The sequence below is a fragment of the Paramacrobiotus metropolitanus genome, unplaced genomic scaffold, assembly GCF_019649055.1.
Source record: "Paramacrobiotus metropolitanus isolate TYO unplaced genomic scaffold, Prichtersi_v1.0 Parri_scaffold0000060, whole genome shotgun sequence".
Classification (NCBI taxonomy): Eukaryota; Metazoa; Tardigrada; class Eutardigrada; order Parachela; family Macrobiotidae; genus Paramacrobiotus; species Paramacrobiotus metropolitanus.
Genome location: NW_026570280.1, coordinates 645,859 through 673,612, shown reverse-complemented (window position 1 = coordinate 673,612; position 27,754 = coordinate 645,859). Strand labels below are relative to the sequence as shown.

The window sequence follows — 27,754 nt, the reverse complement described above, 5'->3', positions numbered from 1 at the left end:
AATGTTGGCCTTGGATTTTGTCGGGTGTTAGAACGTTGGTGGGTCTCCATTACTGGTGTGTAAGGAATCCATCTCATAATTCTTTCAAATTTTTCCTTTCGGCGAAGACGTTGATGCTTTAAAATAATAGGTGGCGTTAGCCAGAGTCGCCCATGTCGTTTCTTCTTACGGGTTAGCCGCATCGTATTCCCGGTTATGCTCGCGCACGGCGCGTGCGGTATATCGTTGGCGAATGAGTCGGAGTAGATTCCGGCTTAGAATAGCAGGTAAGATGTATCTGCGGAATGTATGTGTAAAGATGCCGATCGCGGACGGAGCAGAGTAGCGACAATTTTGGCAGGAATAGCGATTGTTGATAAAGTCAACAGACAAGGCTTCCGTTTCGTATGTTATTTTTAAATAATAATCTGCAATGCTGATATCTAATATAATTAGCTCGTAGTCAGCACTGCAGTAGATTATAGGTGGGCGATCATGGTCCATTTTTATTGAAACTGCTGTTTTGTGCGGATGTTAAGACGGTGTATATGGCAAGAAGCCGAGTAAGTTATTATGCCCGGGGCAATTGAAAAACGAAGAAGAGCAAGCTCGGAGATGATCAGCTCGGACAGTGGTTTGCTTTAGACAGGCTCTGATCTGCTATTCGTATGGATGGCATATATGGGGTCGATTAAACTTGCAGTGCAGTAGTTGTCTGATTGCAGTGCTTTAAAACCGATATTAACAAGCAGGTTAAAATTGAATCGACGGTCTCGTTGGATGAAATTGTACATGCGGTCGAGTATAGTTGAACGGTGATCGACCGCCGTAATGTAACGCGCTGACAGTAATAAGAAATTGTACAGAAGAAAAATCGGAACAGCGGAACCAAAAGTAGAGCGTAGAAAAAGGCGCTGTGAAGCGCTCACAGTCAAAGTGAAAAATGATTGTGTATGCAATCTTTGCCGGTAAATAATTAAAGGTATCGAACAGTTCTGTCGCTTATGCGATCTTTTTGGGTGATAATGGAAATGTGATTGTCGCTTTAGGCGACCTTTTTAAATGGTGTTGAAACTCTTAGATGTCGCTTTATGCGATCTTTTTGAATGCTGAGAAATTAATTGTCGCTTCCTGCGATCTTTTGAATCGTAAAATTAAGTGTCGCTAGTTGCGATCTCTTGAATACAAAAATCTTAATTGTCGCTTTAAGCGATCTTTTTTGAATGATGCAAAATTACTTGCCGCTACCTGCGATCTTTTAAAATAAAACAAATTTTACGTGTCGCTTTATGCGATCTTTTTGAAACTTAAAACTTAAGTGTTCCTAATTGCGACTTCTTGAATGGAAAATCCTTAACTGTCGCTTTAAGCGATCTTTAGTTCAGACTAAAAAAACATGTTATTGTCGCTTGGCGTGATATTTATAAAGTAAAAAAAATTATTTTCTTGTAGCTTTACGCGATCTTTTGCTGAACGAAAAAGAATTTAATGTCGCTTCGTGCGATCTTGTACATTAAAAGAAACTTTTGCTTGTCGCTTCATGCGATCTTTTGTTGAACGAAAAGCAATTAAATCTCGCTTCATGCGATCTTTTTAAGTAAAGAAAATTTTTATTTGTCGCTTCATGCGATCTTTTCAATTGATGTAATAGGAATTATGTCGCTAATGCGATCTTTTTGCTAAAAGAGAAAAAATAAATGTCGCTAATGCGATCTTTTTACTAAAAAAATTAATGTCGCTAATGCGATCTTTTGGCTGCAATGTAAGAAACGGCACGGGACAAAATAATGTCATAATGAATTTAACCAGCGTGTAGATCTTTTTATCGAAATAAATCATGATGCAGCGCGTTTTTGTTTAGTTTTATCGAGTGTGCTGCTTCAATTAAATATTGCGGAATTATTAAAATACGAATTTGATTTTTAATACATTTTTCAAAAACAGTATTACCAGATGCACTAGTCCGACTTACCATTGCGTGCAATTACTGTGTACATTCGCATAGGCTCAAGTCATGCGCATAAAATTGACAGCGCTTACATCGAATTTCCTCAATGCATGCATTTGAAATTTCCAGGCTGGGCTTTTTGCAATTGGGGCAGAAATAATAGTGATCGGATCCATAAATTGGCTCTTTGTCTTGGCTATCGTAATTGTCTCCCTCATCATCGTATTCATACGTATCATATTTACTGGGATCGATAATACACTGGCTTGCTTTGTGACCTTCGTTGTGACAACTAAAGCAGGTGTGGGGAGATGGACAGACCGCAAAATGGTGTCCCCAACCACCACAATTTAAACAATTCTCGCCCTTCTCTGTATTGCCACGATCGTCGTTATCGTATTCTTGCGGATCGAGGTCACATTCCTGAGCTATGTGCCCTGCGCTGTGACAGTTAAAGCAGCAACGTTCAAATGGACAATCTGCATAGCGATGACCCCACCGACCGCAGTTAAAGCATTGTGTCATGATTCTGAAAAGGTCTAATTTACCTGTAAGTACCTGCTTTTTTGTACTGAGACTTTTGTGTAAAGGTCAACTAAGTTGACATTGAACAATTCTTGCACTAATAAGAAACTTTTCGTCGTTTCAAAGCCACGTTGTTTTATATGGACTACCGCGTCCGTTGACACTCGTTTGGTGTTCACTGACATAATTCAAGTTGGAAATGACCGAACAAGTGCCAACAAACAAGTTGTTGCATAACTTCTGGGTAACTGTGTAATAAAGTTAGATAACCGATGATGGATCGCGCTGCCCATGACATTTAAGAACTGTTTTGTCGAAAGAACAAACATATGACATATGACATAACAAAGTTTTACTTCCACATTTTTTTTGTTATGTAACCTAAATTGCTTGAGACTGTAATGTCCGTCAGGTACTTATGTGAAATGGCCGCAATTTGGCAGCGTTCGTTTATTCTGAGAGCAAATTACGTTCATAAGAAAGTTGGCAGAATGATTGGTATGAGGTTTTGTATTATGAATATATGTACTACGTACTACGGACATTATTATGATACAAACGGACGTACCTATACATAGCACTTGAACAAATAAAACATTACAAGACAATTAAAAAAATTATATGCTTGTAGTATAGTATAGTCAACGATCGTTATAACTGTTGTCGTTTGATGAACCTCATTGTTCGAGTTGGATGCCATAAGCAAGTATACATAAGCAAGTATAGCTTGCTTATGTAAAAATTCACGAAAATTCGAACTCGCATAAATTTTGCCAGTAATGACAGATTTTACGGCCTCAGTCGCATCGAATTTGCTCTGGTTTCATTTGCATAAGAGTGAAATATCGCCTACATTTTGATAATGTCATGCCCATTAAAACTGTAATTAGTAATGTGAATTGCGCAAAATTAAAATTTTTACAGAAACAGTATTGACCACGTCTTTGAAATAGAGCCCGGTTTATTGCGTACATCCTGCGCCCTGTTATAAAAAAAATTCCTTTTAACTGATATTAGATTAAGCATCAGCAAATCAAAGTGTGGGGAATCAAAATCAACCCATCTTCTGTTTGACAAAAATAACAGCAATTTTATTGACTACAAATGGAATTAATCTCTGTAACAAAACTATCACGTGATTTCATGAATCTCAATTTTTTTTTGTGGTCGCAATTGTGTTGTTTGTTAACGTGCAAGGGTCCCACGCCTTGCGTTTCGCTAACAGTGGGACAACAGCACAAAGCTCCCGTTAATATTGATAAAATTGCCATGTAAATGGCAAGTTTTAAACCCGACTATTTTGAGAAATTTCTTCACTCAAATTCGGACGAAGCACTTCACTGCGTCAATAAATTCGCGCGCTTAACATATTCCATGGATAAATTCATTTAAGCCGGCAAGAAGAAAATTGGCCAAAATCTTTGTATTTTAGCTTATAATAAGCGATTATTTAGGGCACATAAAATTAATGAACAAGTCGAAATATTGATAGAATTAACCGTGGTTTTGGTAGTTTGCTTTAATGAAGAGTAATTCTCTGTGTTGTTAACATTGTAATTGTAGCTTCTTATATACTCAGTAAAACAGTCATATTGACTAAACTTCTGAGTAACAACTTCGCCTTTAAGGCCGGTGTATGACAAAGGGGCTGGGTGCCAACATGAGTAACAGACATTAGTAACGGTTACACTCATAAATTCTAACACCCCCCTTCACCCAGTCCACGGTCATTCACTCCATGCATCCCGAGCAGTCCGGTGATGGATTTGACCTTGATCCCTCCGAGCGCCTTCGTCAGCATGTCCGATGGATTTTGATCCGTTGGAATATAGCTCACCTCGATCGATCCGGCTTTCGTTTCCTGGCGGATTCGATGGTAGCGAATTCCGACATGTTTCGTCCGCTTATGGAATTCGGGATCCTTCGACAAGGCAATCGCGCCTTGATTATCCACATACATCTGGGTGGCCTTCGTCATGTCCACTCCGAGCGCATCCAGAAACGGTCTGCTCCACTCGTTCTGCTTAACTGCCTCGGCCAGTGCCATATATTCGGCTTCCGTCGCGGAGAACGCTGTCACTTTCTGCAGCTGGGAACTCCACGCAACAGGTCCGCCTCCCAGGGTGAACACGTATCCGGAGGTTGACTTCCGCTCATCCGGATCACCTCCCCAATCCGAGTCACAGTATCCGGTCAACTCCATACTTGCTGTACCAAACGTCAAAGCCAAAGTTAATGTGCCTTTCAAATAGCGCATTACCCGTTTAACAGCTGTCCAGTGGTTGAATCCCGGTTTCTTCCCAAACGACGCCAAACGGTTCACTGCGTAAGTGATATCCGGGCGTGATATGGAAGAGATGTAGATGAGGCAGCCAATCGCTTCCATGTATGGACAGCCATATGGCTCTTCTCCATCCTCACATTTCATCAGCTTCACATTCGGATCCAGAGGAGACGTATAGGTTTTACTCTCCTGTAGTCCAAATCGCTGCAGCATGCGATTGATGTATCCCTGCTGGTTGATGCTGATGGTGCCGATCTTCCTGTTCCGACCGATCTCCATGCCCACATAACAGTCTGGCTCATGAACCGTCAGTTCGAAATCTTCTTTCAGTTTCTTCAGGAAATCATCCACCACTTTTCGCGTCGCACCACATACCAGCCCATCATCAACATACAGACACAGTACCATGTACTCCTTACTCGTACCTTTCTTAACATAGACGCATGGATCTTCACTGCATGCAACAAATCCATGTCCAGTTAGTACTGCGTTCACTCGCTCGTTCCACAATCTTGGACTTTGCTTCAAACCATATATTGAACGCTTCAACCGGCATACACGTCCACTACCGTCGTCGTACGTTGCCGGCTGGTCCATATATATGACTTTATCCAAGTCACCGTTCAGAAATGCAGTCTTGACGTCAAACTGTACCATTTCCAGGTTGCGTGCGGCAGCCACCGCTAACACACATCGCACCGATTCGTGTCGTACAACGGGGGCAAAGGTTTCGCCATAGTCAATGCCTTGCGCTTGTGAGTAGCCGCATGCCACAAGCCGCGCTTTCCGCTTATCCAGCTCGCCATCTGGAAGTAGCTTCGATTTAAAAACCCACTTACACTTCACAGTGCGCCGGTCTGCTGGTAGCTGTTCCAAAGTCCAAGTGCCCGTTTTATGCAGCGCTTCAATTTCAGCATCCATTGCTTGCTTCCACAGGTGCCCGTCCGCTCTCGACAGCGCATCCTGGACATCAACTGGATCTGCGGCCGTGGCCATTGCGTACAACGCAGCTCCCTTGGCTCTGGTTTCCATGGGATGCGGAAGAGGAGGATCCTTCACCAGATTCTTCGATCCCGGTGGTCGCCCTGGCCGTCGCTTCTCAACTGCTGCCTTTTCCACAGCAATCTCGCTTCCCGGCTCATCTTCCGCATCTTCCCACTCTTCATCATCATCCCGCTCGTTCTCATCCCCCCTTGAGGCAGGATACCGTAGAGCAACTTCGGGAATCTCGTCGCCACCATCTGCGACAACCACATCTCCAACCCGCTCCACCTTTTTCGTTTCCCGGTTGAACACCCGGAGCACTTTCGTGGTGTCCCAATCGTAACCTGCAAACAGTGTTTTTACCGACTTGGGATCCAGCTTCCGTCTCTGATCCTCCGGAACTTTAACGTAGGCCGTTGATCCAAACACAGGTGGTCAACTGTTGGCTTCCGGCGGTGCCACAGTTCATCCGGAGTAATTTCCAGCTTTCCCCGATTTGGCACAATGTTCCGTAGGTAGGCGGCGGTTGAGATGGCTTCACTCCACAGGAGATTCTTCTCACATTTTGTGATGTCCGCATCGTAGAGCAGCGTTCGCGCACTGTCACAGAGCGTGCGGTTTTCCCGTTCTGCCATGCCGTTTGCTTGCTTCACGTACGCCGGACTTCTTTCGTGCTTTATCCCTCTGTTCTGAAACAGCGTTTCAACCTCCTGGTTGATATATTCAGTCCCGTTGTCCGTGCGAATCGACAACACTTTTCTACCAGTTTCCCTTTCTGCTGTGATAATCAGCTCTTTGAATGCATTACTCACAGAGTGCTTACTTGGTAGTGTTCGGACCATTCTGTATCCGCTGCTCTCATCTTTGAACGTCAAGAGATATCGATGTCCCTCCCAGGAGTCTGCGCCCAAATGACACACATCACTATGAAACCGCTCACCTGGTAGGCACTCCCTTCCAGCACTGCTGTCATGGGTGTTAGCCGTTTGCTTTCCCATATGACACGCTTCACAGTCACCGCGCTTCGAGGTCACCACCTCCAGGCCGTCCACCACCTTGTTGCGGACCATGGAGTCGACCAATGCGTCGCTGACGTGTCCAAGCCGCTGGTGCCAAATTCCCACAGGCTGCGCCTTCAGCGCATCTCCACTTGGCGGCACCACACGTATGAAAGGTCGGTACGTTGCACCGTCACCTCGCACTCCACCGAGGAACGCCTTGCCATCTTTGCTGATTGTCATCTTTCCTTTAGCGTGGGAAAATGCGAATCCCTTTCGCTCCAATGTCACCGTGGACAGCAGCGTAGTGTCGCATGCATCAGGTGCATAGTACACATTTTCCATTCCGCTTCCCGCCACTGCTTTCCGTCGACGGACATCTCGATGTCGATCGTGCCAATATGGGTGGCCTGGATACTCGCGTTGTTGCCAACCACGAACGGCTTGGGAACATCTAGCTTAACTAGAGTTTTAAACCAGGTGTACTTATTCGTGATATGGTCACTTGCCCCACTATCAGCAATGATCGCATCCGTATTTCCGGCCACATGCATAGCTGAAACCATTAAGGATTCCTTCCTGTAACCGTGACCGGACATGTCCTGTCGCTTGTTGGTGCCTGGATCCTCTTTCCGCTTTGACCAACAATCTGCTTCTTTGTGGCCCGCTTTGCCGCAGTTGTGGCAGCTTCCGGTGAACTTTTTCTTCGCTCCAGTTGGTAGCCGCTTACCTTTTGCGTACAGCGACTCACCAGCTGGACTGGACCCGCTTCCTTCTCCCTGTCCCTTCATCATCTTTTCCGCTAGGAGCAGCTTCTCCCGGAACTTGGACATCTCAGGATTAGGACCGGCCATCATGTTCCACGACGAAACAAATGAGGCGTACTGTTTGGGCAAGCTGGCTAGCGTCTTACCGATCAACCAGGTGTCGGTAACCTTTTCCGGCTTCCCGCACGCGTCTATTTTTGCCGCTAGAACATACAATGATGCCATGAATGTATTTGCGTCGTCTACCTCCTTCCACTTGACTTCGAAAAATTCGGTCATTGCCGACATCAAGTCGTTGTCAGTCTTCGGCTCTTTCAGCTCCTGGATCCTCTTCAGAATCTCAGCGGACGTCTTGCAGTCCCGACACTGACTGAAGGTGGTATCATCCACAGTCGCACGCAATATACTTCTGGCTTTTCCATCGGCAGCTATCCACTTCAGGTGGTGCTCATGCACAGCTTTATCCGTTGCCGAATCCTGGGGCATCGTCAGTGTCCCGTTCACAACGGACCACAAAGACTCACCAGTCAACACGTCCTCCACCTGTACCCGCCATCGCGAGTAATTGGAGTCGTTCAACTCGGTGACCTTAATACTCTTCAACTGCGCCATTGTAGTATCCACACAACAATGATAAAACAAACTCAACACTGCTTAGAGACAAGCAGGTCTCATAATCTGATAGAATTAACCGTGGTTTTGGTAGTTTGCTTTAATGAAGAGTAATTCCCTGTGTTGTTAACATTGTAATTGTAGCTTCTTATATACTCAGTAAAACAGTCATATTGACTAAACTTCTGAGTAACAACTTCGCCTTTAAGGCCGGTGTATGACAAAGGGGCTGGGTGCCAACATGAGTAACAGACATTAGTAACGGTTACACTCATAAATTCTAACAAATATATTACGGGCAAACAAAATGTAATTTCAGAAGGCATAAACTCTAACAAACTGCTTACATTTGAAGAGGCAAAGTTGAGACATATTTATTTTCGGGCATACATAGTTTATTACTGCTTTGACTAGGCAAAAGTTAGATGATGCAAATAAATTTCGTTGTTTTGAGCAGTCTATACTGCTTTACCTTGATCGTAACAAAATATAATAAATGAGTTTAGGGCAGAGCTACTTAATGCACTCACGTACTGAGCCGGTTTACTAATCAAGAAAGGTCACCAGGTGAATGGGCCGTTGCGGAAGAAAAAAAAACAGGCGATGTTTTTATAAGTAATCCGGGTGTCCTCATTAGGCATCGTGAAGGATAATATTCGAATGGAATTGGAAAGAAAATTAAGGCAGAATGATGATAATAAAAGTGGGATAATTGATTTGGGCCAGCTCCCGTTAGTTTAAAAAAAATTCATAAAATCAAATAAGACCGGAACCACGATCTGCTACCAGTGTGGGAGCTGGCCCATAAAGGCCTACTCTATATCACTTATACCATACAATGGGAAACCTACTCGACTGCACCACCCCACTCTGCAAGCAGAAGTGGGCCTTTATATAGCTCTCTAAACGCACAACATACAAGCAAGGCCAACGTGTTGCACAACACGTTGGCCGAAGAACGAACATTACACAATTACAGATACAGAACGAAGAACGTACGCATCAACGAACGTACGCATTGTGTGGCGAAGCCCACATACACATAACCCATAAGTGTGATCGGCAAAAATGTCCCCTTAAAACTTACTTCCCATCCCCTCTGTTACCATCACTGAAATTGTGGATCATAATGGTCATAATAAAGAAATCAAGGACCGGCATGGATTTCCGGTCAGTTTATGGCAAAGTAACCTGGCTCCGGGCACTCAAACGCCCTCCCTGGTCCGTGCGCCCTTTATGTCGTACATCTTTTGCGGTCTTACATGCCACAGCAGCGGTAATTTTGCCGTTATCAACGGGGCTCCTCCCCCAAGCCCATCGCTGCCAGTGATAAAACCAGATAACTGCGATGACTGCATATGCGGTAAATGTGCACACTTCGAGCACCAACACATCCGCAGACGAATGAACTGTTTCCCGGCGCTGTACAATACCGGATGCTCACTACATGTACCGTTTGATTCACAGAGTGTCACAATTAATAACACGGATAAATCGTTCACGTGTGTGCGTTCATCCAGAATCAACACTTCTCGGCAACGATGTTGAGTTTGCGAATGAGAAGCAAACGTTCACCATCGTGGCAACATCATGTCCGTGCATATTGTTAAGTCCCGGCAGTAATATGTCCACTCTGACCAAATTTCAGGATTTTTTTTGGTTTGATAACGATGGTGGCAGTTTGAAAGGTCACATTTTGACCGCAAAATCAGCTTCCCCGCGCAGGTTCCTTGTATCACCATTCTGGTAAAAGGGCTACCATTTCGTCGAGGGTGGCAGCCTGGCGGGAGGTGGGACGAACACAGCGGAAATGTCCACGGGGACACGTTTGGCGTGGATTGCCGTGGGGTAGATTATAGCGGTTCGCACTTGTGACGCTTTCTTGTACAGGTTGTACTTAGTGTAAAAATGGGTTCCTATAGCCGACAATCAAGCGGCAATGGTTTATACTTTATGGTGAGCAGGTATCATGGATACCTGGATCTGGTCTTCGGCGGGATACGATCGATGCACTTAAAGATGGCGTGCGAACCCTTTCATACTTGATACAGCTTAGCTGATACAATTGCAATGCATAAAACGAATAACTACAATTTATAGGGTAAAGGGATAATTAACGAGTGATCCACGGGAACTCCTCGGTTTTTTGAATATTTACGGAAGGTGCCGACTACCGTTATACAGCTGTACCTTCATTGAACACTATTATCTTCAAGCAATAAAAAGTGCTGGAATATTACGATAGTGCTCGAACTATCGTAATAATCAGCCTTTCTCAAAATTAAAAAAAATACAAAAAGTTTCCGGGGCTTCCTCTTAAAGTGTTGACTATGTAAGAGGGTACCCAAAGCAGCCGCCCCACCGCCACCTACCTGGTTGGCTCAAGCTCAAGCACAAGTATCTTGATCTTCGCCAACAGCGGCGATGGCACAGTGGCTGTGCTACGTGGATCATACTCGGTAGCCGGCGGTTCCATTCCGCTCCATTCTTCGGAATTTCCTCAACAGACAGGACTTCATCTGATCGCCCTCCCTCGCTGAGATCACCACGGAGTGCCGTACTTAGGGCAGACTCTGTGACAACTACTAATCCTAATCTAAAAACTGACCTGAATTTCTCCTTCTTTCCAAAACGCCTTACCTGTGCCTACCTTACCTGTGCTTCGAACCATAATTTAGGACAGCTGGAGGCCGTCTCCAGCTTCCGAATGAGGGCGTGCTGTTGGTCCGTCAATCGGGCGGCGGACGGGCCTTGGAAACGATGGCCGGTTTGCAGGGGGGCCTTGGAGAGCGGCGGATCGTAATGCATCTGCGACTCGACGTCATAAGGATGGGTCATCCCTATGATATTGAGTCACTGATGCATGCGGATGGTCAAAGGTGACCATTTAAGGGTGCTCCTTCTCATCTCTATTTCGGATACCATGTTACTGGCCACGATGTTGACATGCTCGTTCCCATCTGCCATCTGCCATCTGGGCGACTGTGTTCGTGGAGGAATCCCAGCGTGTACAGGCATAAAATTAATGCTGAATGGTGCCGGGTGGCAAGCAGTGGGTATGCAGCGTGACTCTGGTTGGACGGCCGATGATACGCCCCATGTCCGCTTGGCATCTGTGGGGAGACTTCTTGCCAAAAAAGTGCTCGACAGGGCTCAAAGGCGGCAGGGGATAAAATGTGGCAGTGGCAACTGCCACTGCCGGTGGCAGTTGCCACTACGTACGCGTTCTAGCAAGCGATAAAACGTGACAACTGCCGGAATCTCGAAATGAGATGGTTCTGGCATCCAACTGTAATCTCTATCTAAAATATATTCATGAAAAAATTAAGAAGAACATTTTAAATTCTCCGGGCAGTTGTAGTTGATGGTACTGGTCCTGGCAGTGGCTGTGGCAATACTGGTAATGGTTTATAGTGATACCGGCGGTGCTAATGGGACTGATAGTGGTCGCCTCGGCGGTGGTATTGTACTTATTGAATTTTCTGAGGTTTCCTAGTTTTGTTTAGCTTCTCAGCTTTCCTAGTTTTCTTAGTTTTCTTACCTCTTAGCTTTCTCAGTTTTTTTTGTTTTATTTGTTTAGCTTTCTTAGTTGTTTTAGTTTCCTTAGGTTTCTTAGGATTTCTTTTGCTGTTTTCTTAGGTCATTCCTCAGATTTTCTTGTGAAATTAACCCAAAATTTAGAAAAACCTAGAAAAAACCGCCGAAATAATCTAAGAAAAACTAACCGTTTCTTAATTGAATGCGATGCAGCCGTTGCTGTGCCATTCCATAATGCGGAGGGCGCTTGCAATTGTCGTTGTTTGCTCATCGTCTGACTCTGAACGGGAGTTACAGACAAAAATACGGAAACATTATGTGACAAAGTTGGTCGGTCCGGTAGTAATTAACAGGTAAGTGAATTAATTAACAGGTAAGTGAACACACTTACTGAATCCTGACAGTTCATAGGGAATTTGTCCGTTGCTGGGCCAGTATCCTTCAGGTGCCAGGTAACCCGTTGACGACAGAGAATTAGGCACTTCTCTGCCGTCCTCCTCCTCCCAGATTATATCGTTTACTAAACGATATAATCTGGCAGGAAGAGGACGTTTAGGAATATGAGTACCCCATCCACATATTTCGTCTCTACATGTCGAATAATATTTTTACGCTGTGTCAACCGACAACCGTCTCAAGGTGGACCGGAAAGGAAATACCATTTTTTACCATGGATTGCGGGGACATGGTTCCATTTTTCAGGTTTCTTACCAGAAAAATGAAATCATGTCCCCGTAATCCACAATAACATGGAAAGTAATCCCGACAGTGTACCATACGTTTTTTTTCCAGATAATTGGGCAGTCAGATATCGGACCCAGAGTAAGCACGCGACGAAAACGCTTACGATTAGTATGGTGCACGTAGACGGCCGAACTGTAGAACATGTGCTACACTCTCTCAACGATTTTCTAGATATGAAAACGGAGAGCCGGTGTGCCGTCGCGATATATATAGCAACGGGCCAACGGCAGTGCGGTATCAACGCTGTTTGCATCGGATAGGCACAGAGCGGTAATCGAGCACAGCAAACCACGCTGTTCACTGGGCATTTCCGTCCCTGCATGTGCACAGACTTGCTGATTCTAACGACTTTCTTGGTGCGTACCAGCATGTTGAGTTCCTACGTATCTTCGGATCAGTGATCGATATCGTATAGTTAGTTGGCCGAACCAGTTTTTTTGTGTGGTCTTTGTGGTTATAACAAGCTGATCGTAAGATGTTATACCGCTTTTAATGCAATGAGATTTAGCCTTTAATAGCAGCTCGGCGCAACCAATATGACATCTAAACAGCAGTCGTATGGTGGATTTCGGATTGTGGATTTCTTTTTCTAATCTTTGGATTTCCCGGGAAGAACGCATGCTTCTACCATTCACCACCGTTGAGTTCGTTGCGACGGCTCTCGGTAAACAGGGTACGTCGTTGCCTGTCTACGTGTTCTCACTCGGGTTTGTGGGTTCCTTTTCTGGCTTTGGTAGCTGTTTTTAGGCTGCCTGACATCATGGAATACAAGTGCGATCTCTGTTCCAAAGTCTGCAAATCATCGCACGGTTTATCTGCGCAGCGAGACTCGGAAGTGTGCAAGAAAGCTCAACGCAAAGCTCTCCGTCTCGCGCCTTCGACAGCTCCACAGCGTGCAGCCCCACAGCCTGCAGCTGGCTCCTCACGCTCTGGTGCTCCAGCTACAGTGCCCATTCCCACAGCCACAGGAAACAATTCTGCCGGAGCAGCCCCTACCCCGCCTCAAATTCCAAAGGCCTTCCACCCATCGAAGGAACGAATTCTTCGCCGCATTCCACATGGAGCCAGGCCTGCGGCAAGACAGTTTCCGCAAAAAGCGCTGCTGGAAGTTGCGACTAAGAACGATAGTAAGTCCTGGCTGAAACTGCTCGCTTTCGCCTCAACAGCACTCCGCCTGCCTGCCAAGACGAAAACGGAGCGCACCAGTTCTTTGGCATCTGCAGTGAAGAAGAACCTGGATTTGTACGATCGCGATGTCCAGTTCCTTCCTTCGCAGCCCCCCAGTGCCAAGAAGAAAAGGAGTACCGACGAAGACCTCGCCCGTCGCGTAGGCCAGAAAATCGATGACGGATCTGTCTCCGGTGCGATGCGTGTCGTGATATCCACGGACTCCATCGCGGAGATTACTCAGGAGACTCTGAAGGAGCTCAGGGCAAAGCACCCCGAATGCCCCCCTCCGCTCGTGACGCCTCCTCCTGCCGACACGCCTTCAGCGCCACCTGTGAACCCTGCGGATGTTTTTGCAGCTATCCACAGCTTCCCACGAGGATCTGCGGCAGGTCCCGATGGTTTGCGGCCACAGCACTTACTTGACATTGTTGGTGGAAAAATTGACGACCACAGCGGGCAATTTTGTGAATCTCTTGCGTCCGTCCTTAACCTCGTTCTACAGGGAAACGTGCCTACCGACATTCATCCTACATTTTTCGGAGGAAAGCTGCTGGCCCTTCGAAAAAAAGACGGTGGTCTGCGCCCGATTGCGGTAGTATTAACCTTACGCCGTGTGATAGCCAAGATCGTTTGCACTAAAGTTGCGGAGCGAGCAACCGCCATCCTTTCGCCGGTGCAGCTTGGTTTTAATGTGCGTGGTGGAGCTGAGGCCATAGTCCACGCCCCACGGTACTAGATGTTTTCTCGACACGTCACCGGAAAGCATAAAAGCCGTTATCAAAGTGGATTTTCGGAATGCATTTAACACAGTTTCCCGCGAAGTAGTCCTAAATGTCGTGAAATTGCATTTTCCGGAATCTTTTCCATTTTTTCAGTCAGTTTACGGTCACCATTCGTCATTGTTTCTTGACGAATACATTTTGTCGTCAGAATCAGGAGTTCAGCAGGGGCATCCACTAGGACCATTGCCCTGCAAGTGCATTGCCGTTTTGCATTGCCCTGCAAGCTGTAATTGCTTCTCTCAGCATCGAACTCAATGCTTGGTATCTCGACGATGGGACCTTGGGCGGGCTTCCTTTGAACGTATTGGAAAATTTTACAAAAGTTGTCGAAGGCGCCAGGGCTATTGGTCTGGAAATAAACGTCGCAAAATGTGAACTGTATGTTACAGGAGGATCTGAAAGCATTCAGCAAGAAGCAGTGGACAGCTTTATCACTCGATATCCGCAGCTGCGTGTTATGTCCAGTGCCAACCTGACACTCCTCGGAGCACCGGTGTTAGACGATGCAATCGCTTCGATGTTTACCGAAAAAGCTGCGACACTTGTTTCGGTTTGTGAGCGAATGCAGCTTCTTCCACGACACCAGGCTTTGTACCTCTTGAAACATTGTCTCGGCGCCCCAAAAATCATTTATATGTTGAGATGTTGCAACGCGTGGAGGTATCCGCAGCAGCTGTACCAGATTGATGAAACTCTACGCTCCTGTTTCCAGCAGTTGTGCAATGTCCGAACTAACCATGACGATTACCCTAGTTGGCGAGAAGCCAGTCTCCCGGTTAGCAGAAGGGGTATCGGAATACGTCGATCGGAGGAATTAGCGCTTCCAGCCTTTCTGGCTTCGATTCACTCCGTATCCGACTTGGTATCCCTTCTGTTACCCGCACGGCCGGCTGTGAATACCACGGAGGCTTTAAACCTGTGGAAGATAAACGCTCGCCAAGCAGCACTGCCCGAATCTAACGTCCGTAAATTGCAAAAAACCTGGGATTTGCCGCTGTGCAACGTATCTCTGTCCACCTTGCTGGAAGTGTATCGCGACGATGAGATTAACAAAGCGCGTTTACTTGCCCAGTCGTGGCCGGAAGCAGGCATTTGGCTGAATGCATTGCCCTCCGCTCATGTAGGGAATTTGCTCGACGACGACACGCTGAAAATTTCGGTTGGCCTCCGACTTGGCGCGGTTATCTGTGAACCACATGAGTGTATGAAGTGTCACAAGCCAGTAGACCGATATGCACACCACGGCCTATCCTGCGCTTTCTCAGCCGGCAGGCACCCACGGCACGGCGGGCTCATTAGCATTGTATGCCGTGCCCTTGTTTCCGCCGGCTTCCCCGCTAAACTGGAACCACGCGGCACCTCACATACGAGCGAACGACGCCCAGACGGCTGCACAACGTTTGCATGGCAGAGGGGTATGTGCTTGGCATGGGATGTCACTTGTGTCGATACGGTTGCTGCTTCCCATATAAGGTCTATATCGTCGACTCCCGGATCGGCGGCGGTACAGGCAGAAGAAAGGAAAGCCAGTTTGTACTCGTACCTGAGTGGGCGCTACATTTTCGCAGCCATTGCCTTTGAAACAATGGGCCCATGGGGACCTTCAGCTACCGCTATTATCAAGGAAATCGGGAAGCGTTTACGTAATCAAACTGGAGAGGCTCGTTCTATGAATTTCTCCGACAGCGACTGTCCCTGGAGATTCAGCGGGGAAATGCGGCTTCAGTTTTCGGAACAATGGACGGAGTTGAAAAGTTTACTGAGCTCTTTCTGTTGTGATAATAAATTCTTCTTTCACCGTTTGGTTAACTTATTAATGTTTTTTGATTTGTATGCTGCAGTCGTATACAATTATACAAATAATCGATACGTATAAAGTATAGGAATAGATTTTCCCTTCTGGTACATACTAATGATCAGTATTAATCATGCTACTCGAGTCGGTTGCGAAGTAGCAGTAAGTGACCGATCGAGGCGATCCGCAACACGCACTAGTAGAATTATTATGTACGTACTGGGTGCGTCTAATACATACTCCCGTTATTTTCTTCAGCAAATTTATGGTGGCTAATCAGCGCACAGTAACAAGCTCCCGGGAAAGGTTTCTCCATGGTCTGTCTGAAAATAACATAATTACCAGCGACTGGCAGATTCATCCGCAACCGGCTGCCAAAACAAACCTAATCATTACAGTGTAATTTTATTATTAAAGCCATAGAGTAATTGTACCAAAAAAGTGGAATAGAAAATTATTCACGAATGCAGCGACTGCTAAATACATCAGCAAACGCACGGGGAAATGTTCCTTCTTTAATTGTATCAAAACAATCCTTCAGTATCTGTAGTTAAGTACCAGCAACCGGTAAATATAGTATAGTAATAGTCTTGAACGAAGCAACCAAGCGAGCGCTGAGTTCGGCAAAAGTACCTTCGTCGCTCGAGCCGGTGGGCCTAGACAGAGGCGATGGAAAGCGGCCCGACGGAGTGACAGGTTTCCCATGGAAGAATGGAAAGCCGCTAGTGTGGGATGTTACCGTGGCAGACACATTTGCCCAAACGTACATCGCCAAGACGTCCAGGGTGCCGGGAAGTGCAGCGGAGATCCGGGAAAACCGGAAGTTAGGAAAGTATATCGGGCTAGCAGACCGCTACATTGTTCAACCGCTAGCGTTCGAAACTACGGGAACATTTGGGCCGCTGACGAAGAAGTTCTTTAAAGATTTGTCGCGAAAGATTTGTGACTGTACAGGCAACCCTCGCTCAGGGGAGTTTTTGCGTCAGAGAATTGGTATCGAGATTCAGAGAGGAAATGCAGTATCAGTTCTCGGTACTTTTAGTGACGTGGTTGAGAAGGAAGATGTGTATTTTGCCTTTAAATTAGCTGAACGGCAATGATGTCAATGATTGTTTTTCTTGTTACTTTTGTAATACGCGATGTCAGTAATAAATATTGTTTTCACGTATAGTAATATAGTAACAAATGAGTAGACTGCAGTTGCTTATTAAAATCTAAGTGAACCAGACGAGCATTCATGTACGAGTACAGAGTACATCGTTTCGAATCCCAGGAAATTTATTAGACAACACAGAAGCTGTGCATAGAAAAATAAGGTGGGTAAGGATCGTGTTAAAATAGCCAGCAAATTCATTGGAAAGACATGTCAAAAATAAAATAAATATACCTTTTAACTAATAAATGTAAAAATGCACAGTACAATAATTTATAAAATATCAGTAAAATAAGTAGATTTCTTAGCTGACGAAACGAAACATCCGGCTGACCCGTCGCCATACCCCGTCAACAAACACCAGCGCGAACAGCACCGGATCGATAATCGCTTCCGCCGTGAACAACAGCGTCGTCACGCGGAAGTACGCGCTGCTCTTGAAATCGACGAAGCATGCCACGAACGTCGGCAGCAGCAGCGGCGTCCAGCAGATAAACATACTGACCATCAACATCACGAACACCGTCATGCTCCGCGTCCGCCGCTTCCCACTTCCGCCGGAAGTCCCCGCCGCCGGCGCCAGCGACTCCCCGTCCGAATCCGTGTCCGCGCGACTCACCGCTTTACTAACGGTCTTCCCGGTCACCGTCGGCGCCACCCGCTGGGCGGTCAACTTCCGTTTACGCCAGATCAACGGAAAGGTCACCAACACGAACATCTCCGGGAGGACATACACCACCAACTGCATCGTCGTGATGAGGAAACGTTGCGCGTCGATGTTCAACAGACACCGGTTGTACAGTTCCATCGGCCAGCGGAAGTACAGGGAATCGCGGATCAACTGCGGTAATAACATGATCGCTAAGTACAGCCACATCCCGGCGCACGCCGCCACCGCCACGGGGGTTGTGTGGCGGGTACGGTAAGCGTGCGGGTAGGTAACCGCCCACAGGCGGTTACATGAAATCAGGACGTGGGTGTGGATCATCCCGGCCATGGAGAAATACGAGGTCATCATGTAAAAATCACACGCGGCGTGGCTATAGTGAAACACCGGAGAAACATATAGTAGCGCGTTGGCTAAACTAGTACCCGCGGTTTTGACCAGGTTGCTTAACAATAAATTAATTAAATACACAGTGAACGGGGTGTGCGTGGATTTGCGGAAAATAAGGTGGAGGATCATCCCGCCGTTGAGGAGCGTGCCGAGCAGGGCGATGGCCAGATTAAGCAGTTCCAGCGGACCCCAGCCTAAGGTCACCCGCGGTGTAACGCCCGTGGAGTTGTTCATCGCGTCCGGATTAACGTCGAACTAACGGAGGACGTTGTCTCTTTAATTCGCGTATAGGAAAATATATAGGACGATTTATAGGAGCGATTGCCTACCGGCAATGACAGCGGATACCCGGCTGCCGATTATTTCAGCACTTGCGCGTCAACACCCGCTACCGGCGTCATTCAAGTGTCGGTTTGCCTGTTTCCTTAATTGTCTCGCTACACGCATGTGTCCCGGTATTTCGATGACCGGTTAATTGCGTAATGCGTGTGTGTATTGGCTGATACGGAAATCGGGGCGCAGTGCGTGACGCGGCGACTATGTTTAACAATACCCGAGCTGCGCTATATATGCACGTGACCTTTATTCAAATCGATGCGGTATTGAATTACACCCGAATAATAAATTTATTTATCAAAAAAAGAAGGTATTGACAGCGGCATTCTCATTGAAAACAGATGACTACGCAAATCGGAGAACACAGAACAACCAGTTAGTATGATCATCGGCCGGTGAAGGGCTGGTTGATCATTGGCGCGCCGAAGGTGTTGCCGGCAATAGGGAAGCCGCCCTGGACGGCGGGCTGCATGAAGCCGCCGGTGGTCTGCGGAATTGTGGGCTGGAAGCCGCCGCCCACGGGGGTCTGGCCGTTGAACAGCGGGGCGTTGACGCCGGGGACCTGCAGACCCAGCTGGCGGAGGGCCGGGGCGAGGTTGTTCTGCTGCTGTTGCTGCTGCTCGAGGAGTTGTTGCTGGCGAATGGCCTCCAGACTGCGCTGCTGCTGTTGTTGGAGCTGCGTGCCGATGAGCGGCGGGATCAGGCTCTGGCCGGCTTCCTCCGGGGACATGGTCTTCGGACTCAGCAGCGCGTTCAACGCTGCAATTAATTCAGTTTTTTATAACGTTATAAGGAATTTTTATTGATTTAACCGGCGTTTATAAAATGATTTTTCTCCTTTTCATTGGTTATTTTTGGGAAAGTCTGTATTCGTTTTTTTCACCGAATTCCACTACATTAAATACGTGAATTTTAAAATTAAATCAAAAATTAACATCTTAGGTTATGAATATTCTAGATTTTTTTTCTACCCAATTATTCTTAAGTTGCTTACATATAAAAAAATTTAATGCACTTTCTATTGAATAATTAAAATGCGTGCTCTTTATTTTTTAGAGATATTAAACTGAAGATTTATTCCATAAATGTAATATATTATTTCAAGATTTTTATTTGCGCAGTGTTGATAATCGATTTAAAAATCCACAACAAATCTTCAGTTATTCTGATATTTTTGAAGAAATAAAATTTTGCCGTTGCCTGAACGCTTCCTTATTATACAGTATTAGGCCACGATTATATGCAGCTTTTTGCCGGCTTCATAAATATAATTGCCAAATATTTTCGTTGCATGAAAACCTGTACAGGATACGCGACCAAAATTAGCATTACGTCTGCAGCCGCGTAATGACCGCGATATCCGTTAATTGCCTTGGGTTAGAAGGCCGCAGACTGGCGTTTATTAACAGGATACATGGACATGAGCCGTATTGTGTAATTTACCCTAATTGTAAGAACTGGCGTGCTTATGTCTGAATAGGCTGACTTACTTCCGGAAGTGAGGAGCGTCATAGGGTCAATGGTGTGCTGTCGCTGACCGACCGGCATCACCGCCGCCACCGGGGCGCTGCCCGCCATCATCTAAATAAGAACATCTTGCTACTAAGCGTCCATATTGAAATTTCCAAGAACTTTATAAGGGAACCGAAAAGTACACAGCTTTTTTAAATTTCACATTACATTTAAATTTTTTCATCGATTTTCCTGCAAGTGTTTGCCTTATACATAAAAATATATTATGCAAAAAAATTAAAAAAATATATTTGCTGCATAAATAACCAACAAAAAGGAAAATAATTACCATTAAAATAGGCAAAAAAATATAGCAGACGTTTTTTATACAAATATTATCTAAGATATAAAATACAGAAATTAATCCAAAACATGATAGTGCATATTGTGTAATATAAAATTAGTATTATTATATAAGAAATAAAATTTGAAATAAATACAGTAGCGGAAATATTTGCGTACCTGCTGTTGCGGCGGATACATGTTGTAGGTGCCGGGATAACCGGGGTATCCGGTGCTGGCGGCGGCCACGGGCAGCACGGAGCCGGCGTTCCCGGCAAAGGGCTGCGTGAAATCCAGTTGGCGGCGCTGCAGCTGCTCCTTCCGCACTTCATCACGGATCCGCTGCTGTTGCGCCGGTGACAGCGGACTCGTCGTGCTGTTGTCCGAAAACGACTGGCTGGCAACGCACTGCACCATGAACAACACCGCAAAGGTCACCGCTAATAATCGCTGCATGATCGTGTAGAACAATATGATCGATGCGGGAAAGAGGAGAAATAACCGACCAGCGGTTCTAGATTGCCGGTAAAAATATAAATAAAATTGCCTGCGATGAAAGATTGTGTGCCGGAGAAATGAAGCAGCGGATCGCGGCGGTGTGAGGGTTTTTATACTGGCCCACAGTCCGGTATCCCGGAACTATCTATTGGGTTGTGTAATACGCGGATATATGTGGGTACTGTATGATCTGACCTTTGTTTCAGACGCCTGTATCGAGGTCACACACAGCCTTGAACAATTTTGTCTGTGCTGAGCGGTTTCAATCGTAAAACCGTAATAAATATGCGATTTTATTATGTAATTATTTTCCTATGTATACGCTACTAGTACGACATTCAGCACTCATTACTATTAATAATAAAAAAATAAAAACATAAATAATCGAAAATTAACTATACAGTAATTTCGTTAATTAAAGCATTAACAATTTATGTAATAACGTCAGATGCAGTTTTGTCGCTCGTGATTAATGTTAACGAAGCATCGCCAGCGATTATTGCAGTAAATATATTTTTAATTATTTCTCTGGACTAGATCTGTGGATGCAGCTGCGTACAGCTGCGTTGGCAAGCCAAATAACGAAGAAACAGAGCGTCACCATCAAATTGTGTACAGAAAGCCCAAACGTACAATGCCGTCAGAAGCAAAGCAAACTGGTTACAGGGTTGTCAGTTTTTTATTAAAAATCTTGCGGCTTAGCGGTGGAGTGCTGCTGGATCCAGGGAATATAGTTGGCCACGTCGGTGTACACACCCGGCTTCTTCGGCAGTCCGCATCTGCCGAATCCATACACCCCATAATGTATTTAATTGATAGCAATATTCCTTGCATAATAAACAATTTAACTCCATATAAGCCGTTTTGATTTAACTTTTTTAATTTTTAGTTACATTTTTATTTTGTGACTTTTATGTAATTATATGTATTTTTAGCTTTAAAAATTTTAAATAAATTTGCAAAAATCTAAGCTATTTAATTAAATATTTCATTCATTTTGATTGATTAATTGTACGTTTTTACCCGATATAGCGGACAATTATTCATAATATTAAATGATAGTATATTTGTATAAAAAGGTCACGTGCAGGTGTACGTACCCTTCTCCCCAGCTGACCACCCCAATCAGCTCAAACCGTCCGTTGCGTTTCTGCACCAACGGCCCACCACTGTCGCCCTGTACAGTATAAAATTCCAATATGAATTGCGCGATAAGCCGGCTTATCAGTTGTTGATCCAGGCGTGTTTACAGTGCGTAGTACGGACGAGAATAATAATCTCTACGCGGGAACACTGACCTTGCAGGCATCCATCTCGCCCTGCGGATAGCCGGCGCAGATCATGTTGTCGGTTATCTGGTAGCTGTAGTAGTCGGCGCCCTGACACACAGCCCGGCTGATGATCGGCACGTTCACCTGCATAAAAACGCACGTTCCTTATTTGCACCGGAAGTGCGCGATAAGAAGCTGCCGATGTGTGCGATTTCTTAAAAATGTAGGGTAGTGTGTACAAGTTACAATGCTATTTCTTATGATATTCTTTGGGAGTATTGTGGTAGAATGGTAGGTTATCAAATAGAACCGGGAATCGAAGTAATGTATAGCTTGCCTGCAGTAGTGTCGTGGCGGCGATGCGCACCTCGATGCGGCTGTTGTTGTTCCATCCGCCGAACACGATCGGCAGCACCAGCACGTCACTGCTCACATTCCCCACCAACCGCGACGTATTGGCCTCTGCAGACAGATATTACTTTCACACACACAGGAGCCACCTTCAGTGACCTTTAGCTACGCTACACAATTTCCGGTATGGCTTAGCGGCATTTTTTGATAATTAGAAATTTAATAAATAATCAAACATACAGTACAGATATCAGAAAAAGCAGACAGCGCTTTTAAGCGCAAGAAAATGTGTATACACTATGCAGTACATGTTCGATGAAGCGCTGAACGACTGATGGATGACCTTTAAGATCACTGCATAACTCGCAAAAAGGTACAGCAGTATTTACTGCAAATTAAGAAAAAATAAAACATACATATATGATACACTACATGTACAAATTAAGTAAGAGAGGAAACGCAGATGCATACAGTGCAGATAGGCGTGTGACCTTTCAGTTTTTTCACGTAGCGTTCGGTACTATTTAGCGGCTGTTTTCTGATGGAATAAAGTAAAGTAATACATACAGAAAAAGCTCATTTACAATTTTACGGAGATATAAATTATATATTGTACACAGAGTATAATCAGTACATGCAGAATGTGTAGCGCTACTCACACACTACCGGTGACCAGTAGCTTAATATTATGTATAATTTCCGGTCTTATTTACGTACAGATATGTATAGTACAGCACGGATTAATCGTAACTATGAATTGTGAAAAACGTATTTAGGAAATAAAAATATGTATTATTTAGAATGAATTTGCTTGACACGTACGTCCGGCGGCACTGCGGAGCGACGCCGGCTGCGGCGCCGTCTCGCCCCAGCCGACGACGGTGGCCTGCGTGTTGTCCAGCGGCTCGCGGTTGGCCGGCGGGATGCACAGTGTGTTGATTTCGTTGCGCAGCGCCACGTCCTACAGTAATAACTATAATTACAAATAATAGAAATAATCCAGACTAACGAGTACAGTTATTAATTTACAGAAGAAAAAAAACATAGCTCATTAAAAATTAGAAATAAAATAAAATAGAACTGAATGAAATGAATAAAAAATTACGTTAGAATTTATAAATCATGTATATATGCGCCAGAACCTTGGCCAGCTTGACGATGGCGATGTCGTTGTCGTTGTCCCAGCGCTGGTAGGCCGGATGCATGATGACCTCGATGACTGCGATATCCTCTTCGAAGGTCTCCGTTAACTGCCGGCTGTGTTCTCCCACGCGGATCAGGTAGGCGCGCGGATCCAGTTGCCTATTTATATATATGCGACATTATTTACCAGCTACCTATTTATAGATAAACGGCTGGTATATTCGCGTATAACAGAGACGCCATGTAACAGAGACAAAAAGGCATATATATATATACCCGTCGATGCAGTGGGCGGCGGTGATGACGGTGGTGGGGTCGACGAGCGCCCCGCCGCAGACGCCGTGGAACTGCTGGCCGTAGTTGCGCTTCAGATGCACCACCCACGGCCACGAGTGCGGACGGGCTTCCTTTCCGCCTGCAGAAGAACATTTACGTAATAATTTTCTCAAACTACCGGATACATCATTTTGGAACTGATTTTTTCCTCATTAACCAACAAATTTTCCTGTGTTATTTAATTAAAATGTTAGTTATTTTTTAACAATTTTTTCCAATATTAACTTTTTTCTGTATTATTTTTGTTCATATACTTTTTTTATTCTTATTTTCTGGATAAAAACTGCAGATCATCTTACTAAATTTCTGCTTATTTTTAAATTTTTTTCATACAGCATTTCAAATTTTTTCGATGAATATTGCGCGAGTTGTTATAATTTTATTTCCTTTTGATTTTATTCAATCTGCTGGAATTTGATTTTATTTTGATTTTTTGGGAGGAATATGTGCGAACTACATACGTATATGCGTACCGATAATGCGTGTGGCGATGGGAGCGATTGCCGCTTTTCCACAGCCTATCGGCGGGCAAAAAAGAACCGGTTAAATTCGCCGCAATAAATAATAACCGCCGCATATACATCTACATGTATCTGTATATTGCTCGTAACATATCGTATGTGTACCGCAGTAATCCTGCCGCGAGGGATCCATGGAGCAGAAGGCGGCCAGCGGGTTGAGGGGCGTGGCCACCTGCGGCGGCGGCTGCGTGGTCACCGGGCCGAGCGGGGTGTTTTGTTCGGCGTCGTAGGTCAGGATGAAGCCCCGCCCCGCGCGCAGGCCGGTGCAGTACTCCAGCACCAGCATGTCCGTCTTCACGCTCACCACGTTCGGCGCCGGCGCGCGGTTACAGAAACGCAGCTTCCCTGTTCGACCATTCCATTCAAAATTAGGCATTTCATTTGAAATATTGTATTTTATCTAATTTATTTATTTCAGTCTATTTTTATTGATTTATATTTTTAATTTTTTAGCCGTTTGTATTTTACCCTGGCCACGCCTGCAGTATTTATCTCTGTGCTATTCAATTTTTTATTATTAATATTTGTATACCATTACTGTAGTTAATTTTTATATTTTCCTTATTATCGGGAAAATAATGGTAGAATATTTTATTTATGTGCTATTCATTTTTTTGTCGATTATTTCTGTACCCATGTTGTTGGTGGGGCCTTTGTAGGAGCAGATGCGGCCGTTGGGCGAGACGGTGCGCGCGTCGTAGGCGATGAGGTAGCTCTGCTGGCAGGACGCCGACAGCAGATCCGGGATGTCCAGATCGTCCATTTTCAGCATTATCGACTAACAGCGCACACGCAAAAATCATCCAGTACGCAACTTGAAAAGTAGCGTAATTAAAGATGTGAAACAAACCAGCCAGAATCTTAAGTGCGGCCCTAGTTTTCTTGCTCGGCAGATATTCTACCAATAAATAAAATTTTATTTAATTTTGCTTTTCTTATTCTGTTTTTATAGGGATACTTTGTTTATTAAATAACATGCTGTTTAATTTTCTGCGTTAGCTCAAGCAATTCTCCTTCCTTCAAATATCAAATTAAAAATAGTGGAAAATGATTTATAAATAAATAGTGAAGTTATTAATCATAAGTAACTTTTAAATCTAAAAACAATTGAACAAAATAAAACAAATCTAAAAACAGGTTTACCGGTTGATTTCATAAAAAAATTTCTACCTCAGTTTTGACAATATATACAACTTGTAGGAATATATACAGAGTACGTAGAGTATGCGGCATTTTTTAGTGGAATGTTGTGCGCATAAGAACCTCGAACGCTTAATTTTTTTTCCAGCCACTGCACTACGCCGGCGTACCTTGGCGTTGGGCGCCTGAATGACCCAGCGGTAGCGCGCCTGCACGATCTTCTGCGGGTAGAACGGGGAAGTGAGGACGCCGCTCTTCTGCTGCAGATACTGCGTGGATTGCGTCCCACTTTGCGCTACAACACAACACATAATAAACGTCGCAACTGTACCGTGTATAACAGCATTTCCGGTAAAATAATACAGTAATATTAGAAGATAATAAAATGCAGAATTTTATAGAAATATGGAAATGTAGCAATAAAGATTATACAGATATATAAGACAATGTACGATATGGTACCAATATTACAAATAAAACGCATGATTGTCAGATAATAATTCAGAAAATAAAATAATACAGAATACACTAAAACAATAAAATAAAATAATAGAATAAAATAAAGAAAGACATATTAGAATAAAATAATATAAAATAATATAGAATACCTGTATACACAAGTATAAAATTATCTAGAATACTGTAAATAAAAATATAATATATTATGCAAATATATCGATAAATAATATATCTTACATAATGTATAATATTTACATACTAAGAAATAATATTCAATAATTACAGCGAGATGTGTTGAACGTACCGGCAACGGCGCTAATTCCCATAAGAATCTCCAGCAGTAAATAAACACCCGGCATTGTAGATACAGTATTATATCGCGTGATATATACGCGGGACAAGCAATCTCCCTAATTAAACCGGCAACACTGGGATCCCGTGGAAAAACATATATACACAATCAGCAATTTTTCGTTCTCCGGTGAATCGCGTTCACAGCGGACTGGCGATTGTTTATAGCGAATTTTCAGCTGAATTAACGCGGCGTGGAATGCGGGAGGAAGTGGTGCGGCGTTAATGGTTGGGCGATGTAAAGATAAGGAGTTTAAGTGTATACTTTATCGCGTCCATCTTGATAAGGGGCGTGAGTAAGCGCTTCCGGGTGGCGTTGCCCATTAAAATACGCTCATAATCATTCTCCAACGGAAACACTGCGTGTTTGCTGTTAATGTTCCGAGTACGGGACATTAACACGTTGAATAATATAATAAAAATTCCGCTACTCGGTGCGGAACGTTTTCCCGCCGATTAAATGGCGCGTGTAATAACCGTGACGTGTATAACGTTTTCATATTGAAATTCGCTGCGTAATATTGCCGAGAACGTCGGCCAGCAGCGCGCGGCTGCAGTGATTGAGATATTCCTTTAAATCGGCAAAGTCGTCCTTCGTCGGCAACTGGGACACGTCCTGCTTCGTGTCCCGGGTTTGGTAGATTAAAATGGCGTACGTGATCACGGTCTGCGCCAACTACAATTAATTGCGCGTTAATTGCATATTGCGAATTTAAAAATTAAATCGGGATTAAATAAATATTTTTAAATAAAATAAAATATTTTTATTTGTTAAAATATTTTTTTAAATAAAAAAAAATATTTTAATTAAAATATTTGAATTTATTATATGCGGATCCTTGTTATTATCTTTATATTATTCCTATTAATATTATGTTTATATTTTATTATGTAAATATTTGATTGGTGATTGTAAACGCTGACCGTCCCCACGGATTCCTTGGTGAGGTAGAGGAATCCGCCGGAAGTGATGGCGCCGTCGGTCAGCTCGCACTCGCCGATGAAGGCGCCGCATTCCGCCTGCAGCGCCGCGTTGCCGGCATTCATTACCAGCAGTTTCTTCAGGTTGTCCCGCACCATTTGCGCCTGTTAGCATCACGATACTTTTAATAAAGCCATCCACAATCGCAACAAAAAACCAATAATTATGTACTGGCTGTGAAATACCAGGTGTTTGTGCGTAATATTAATACCAAACAAAACACATAAAATAATCGCT

At 44.5% G+C, this 27,754-nt stretch overlaps 4 protein-coding genes across 5 annotated transcripts; 1 reads left to right on the top strand and 3 right to left on the bottom strand.

The window, feature by feature from the left end:
- Positions 1–12,747: 12,747 nt before the first annotated feature.
- Positions 12,748–14,284, top strand: LOC129593198 (uncharacterized). Of its 2 annotated transcripts, none has more exons than XM_055489408.1 (2): positions 12,748–13,051; positions 13,320–14,284. In XM_055489408.1, exons 1-2 carry the CDS (start codon positions 12,937–12,939, stop codon positions 14,282–14,284), a joined length of 1,080 nt encoding a protein of 359 aa, XP_055345383.1. In that variant the 5' UTR covers positions 12,748–12,936. The 2 variants fall into 2 exon arrangements, with proteins under 2 accessions (XP_055345383.1, XP_055345382.1); XM_055489407.1 differs by having other exon boundaries at positions 13,126–14,284.
- Positions 14,285–17,582: 3,298 nt separating this feature from the next.
- Positions 17,583–18,569, bottom strand: LOC129593188 (5-hydroxytryptamine receptor 1B-like). Its single transcript, XM_055489396.1, has one exon. The coding sequence runs from the start codon at positions 18,567–18,569 to the stop codon at positions 17,583–17,585; it is 987 nt and encodes a 328-aa protein (XP_055345371.1).
- Positions 18,570–19,026: 457 nt separating this feature from the next.
- Positions 19,027–20,959, bottom strand: LOC129593232 (uncharacterized). The gene is made up of 3 exons (XM_055489448.1): positions 20,646–20,959; positions 20,162–20,252; positions 19,027–19,430 (listed from the first exon to the last, which is right to left on the bottom strand). The coding sequence occupies exons 1-3, from the start codon at positions 20,919–20,921 to the stop codon at positions 19,057–19,059; spliced, it is 741 nt and encodes a 246-aa protein (XP_055345423.1). The 5' UTR covers positions 20,922–20,959; the 3' UTR covers positions 19,027–19,056.
- A 500-nt stretch (positions 20,960–21,459) lies between these two features.
- On the bottom strand, positions 21,460–26,737 carry LOC129593157 (serine protease 33-like). The gene is made up of 12 exons (XM_055489361.1): positions 26,489–26,737; positions 25,896–26,020; positions 25,219–25,363; positions 24,691–24,930; positions 24,538–24,582; positions 24,005–24,143; positions 23,728–23,887; positions 23,408–23,546; positions 22,572–22,696; positions 22,262–22,378; positions 22,064–22,140; positions 21,460–21,742 (listed from the first exon to the last, which is right to left on the bottom strand). Exons 1-12 carry the CDS (start codon positions 26,541–26,543, stop codon positions 21,646–21,648), a joined length of 1,464 nt encoding a protein of 487 aa, XP_055345336.1. The 5' UTR covers positions 26,544–26,737; the 3' UTR covers positions 21,460–21,645.
- Between the last annotated feature and the right edge of the window lie 1,017 nt (positions 26,738–27,754).

Coding starts and splice junctions, on each gene's coding strand:
- LOC129593157 (XM_055489361.1), bottom strand. CDS start 26,543: ATGCCGGGTGTTTATTTACTGCTGGAGATTCTTATGGGAATTAGCGCC. Junction 22,697..23,407: donor GCTCCGCAGTGCCGCCGGAC/GTACGTGTCAAG, acceptor ATCTGTCTGCAG/AGGCCAATACGTCGCGGTTG. Junction 22,379..22,571: donor CCGCCACGACACTACTGCAG/GCAAGCTATACA, acceptor GTTTTTATGCAG/GTGAACGTGCCGATCATCAG.
- LOC129593188 (XM_055489396.1), bottom strand. CDS start 18,569: ATGAACAACTCCACGGGCGTTACACCGCGGGTGACCTTAGGCTGGGGT.
- LOC129593198 (XM_055489407.1), top strand. CDS start 13,139: ATGGAATACAAGTGCGATCTCTGTTCCAAAGTCTGCAAATCATCGCAC.
- LOC129593232 (XM_055489448.1), bottom strand. CDS start 20,921: ATGCAGCGATTATTAGCGGTGACCTTTGCGGTGTTGTTCATGGTGCAG. Junction 20,253..20,645: donor TGTATCCGCCGCAACAGCAG/GTACGCAAATAT, acceptor GTTCTTATTTAG/ATGATGGCGGGCAGCGCCCC. Junction 19,431..20,161: donor GACGCTCCTCACTTCCGGAA/GTAAGTCAGCCT, acceptor AATTAATTGCAG/CGTTGAACGCGCTGCTGAGT.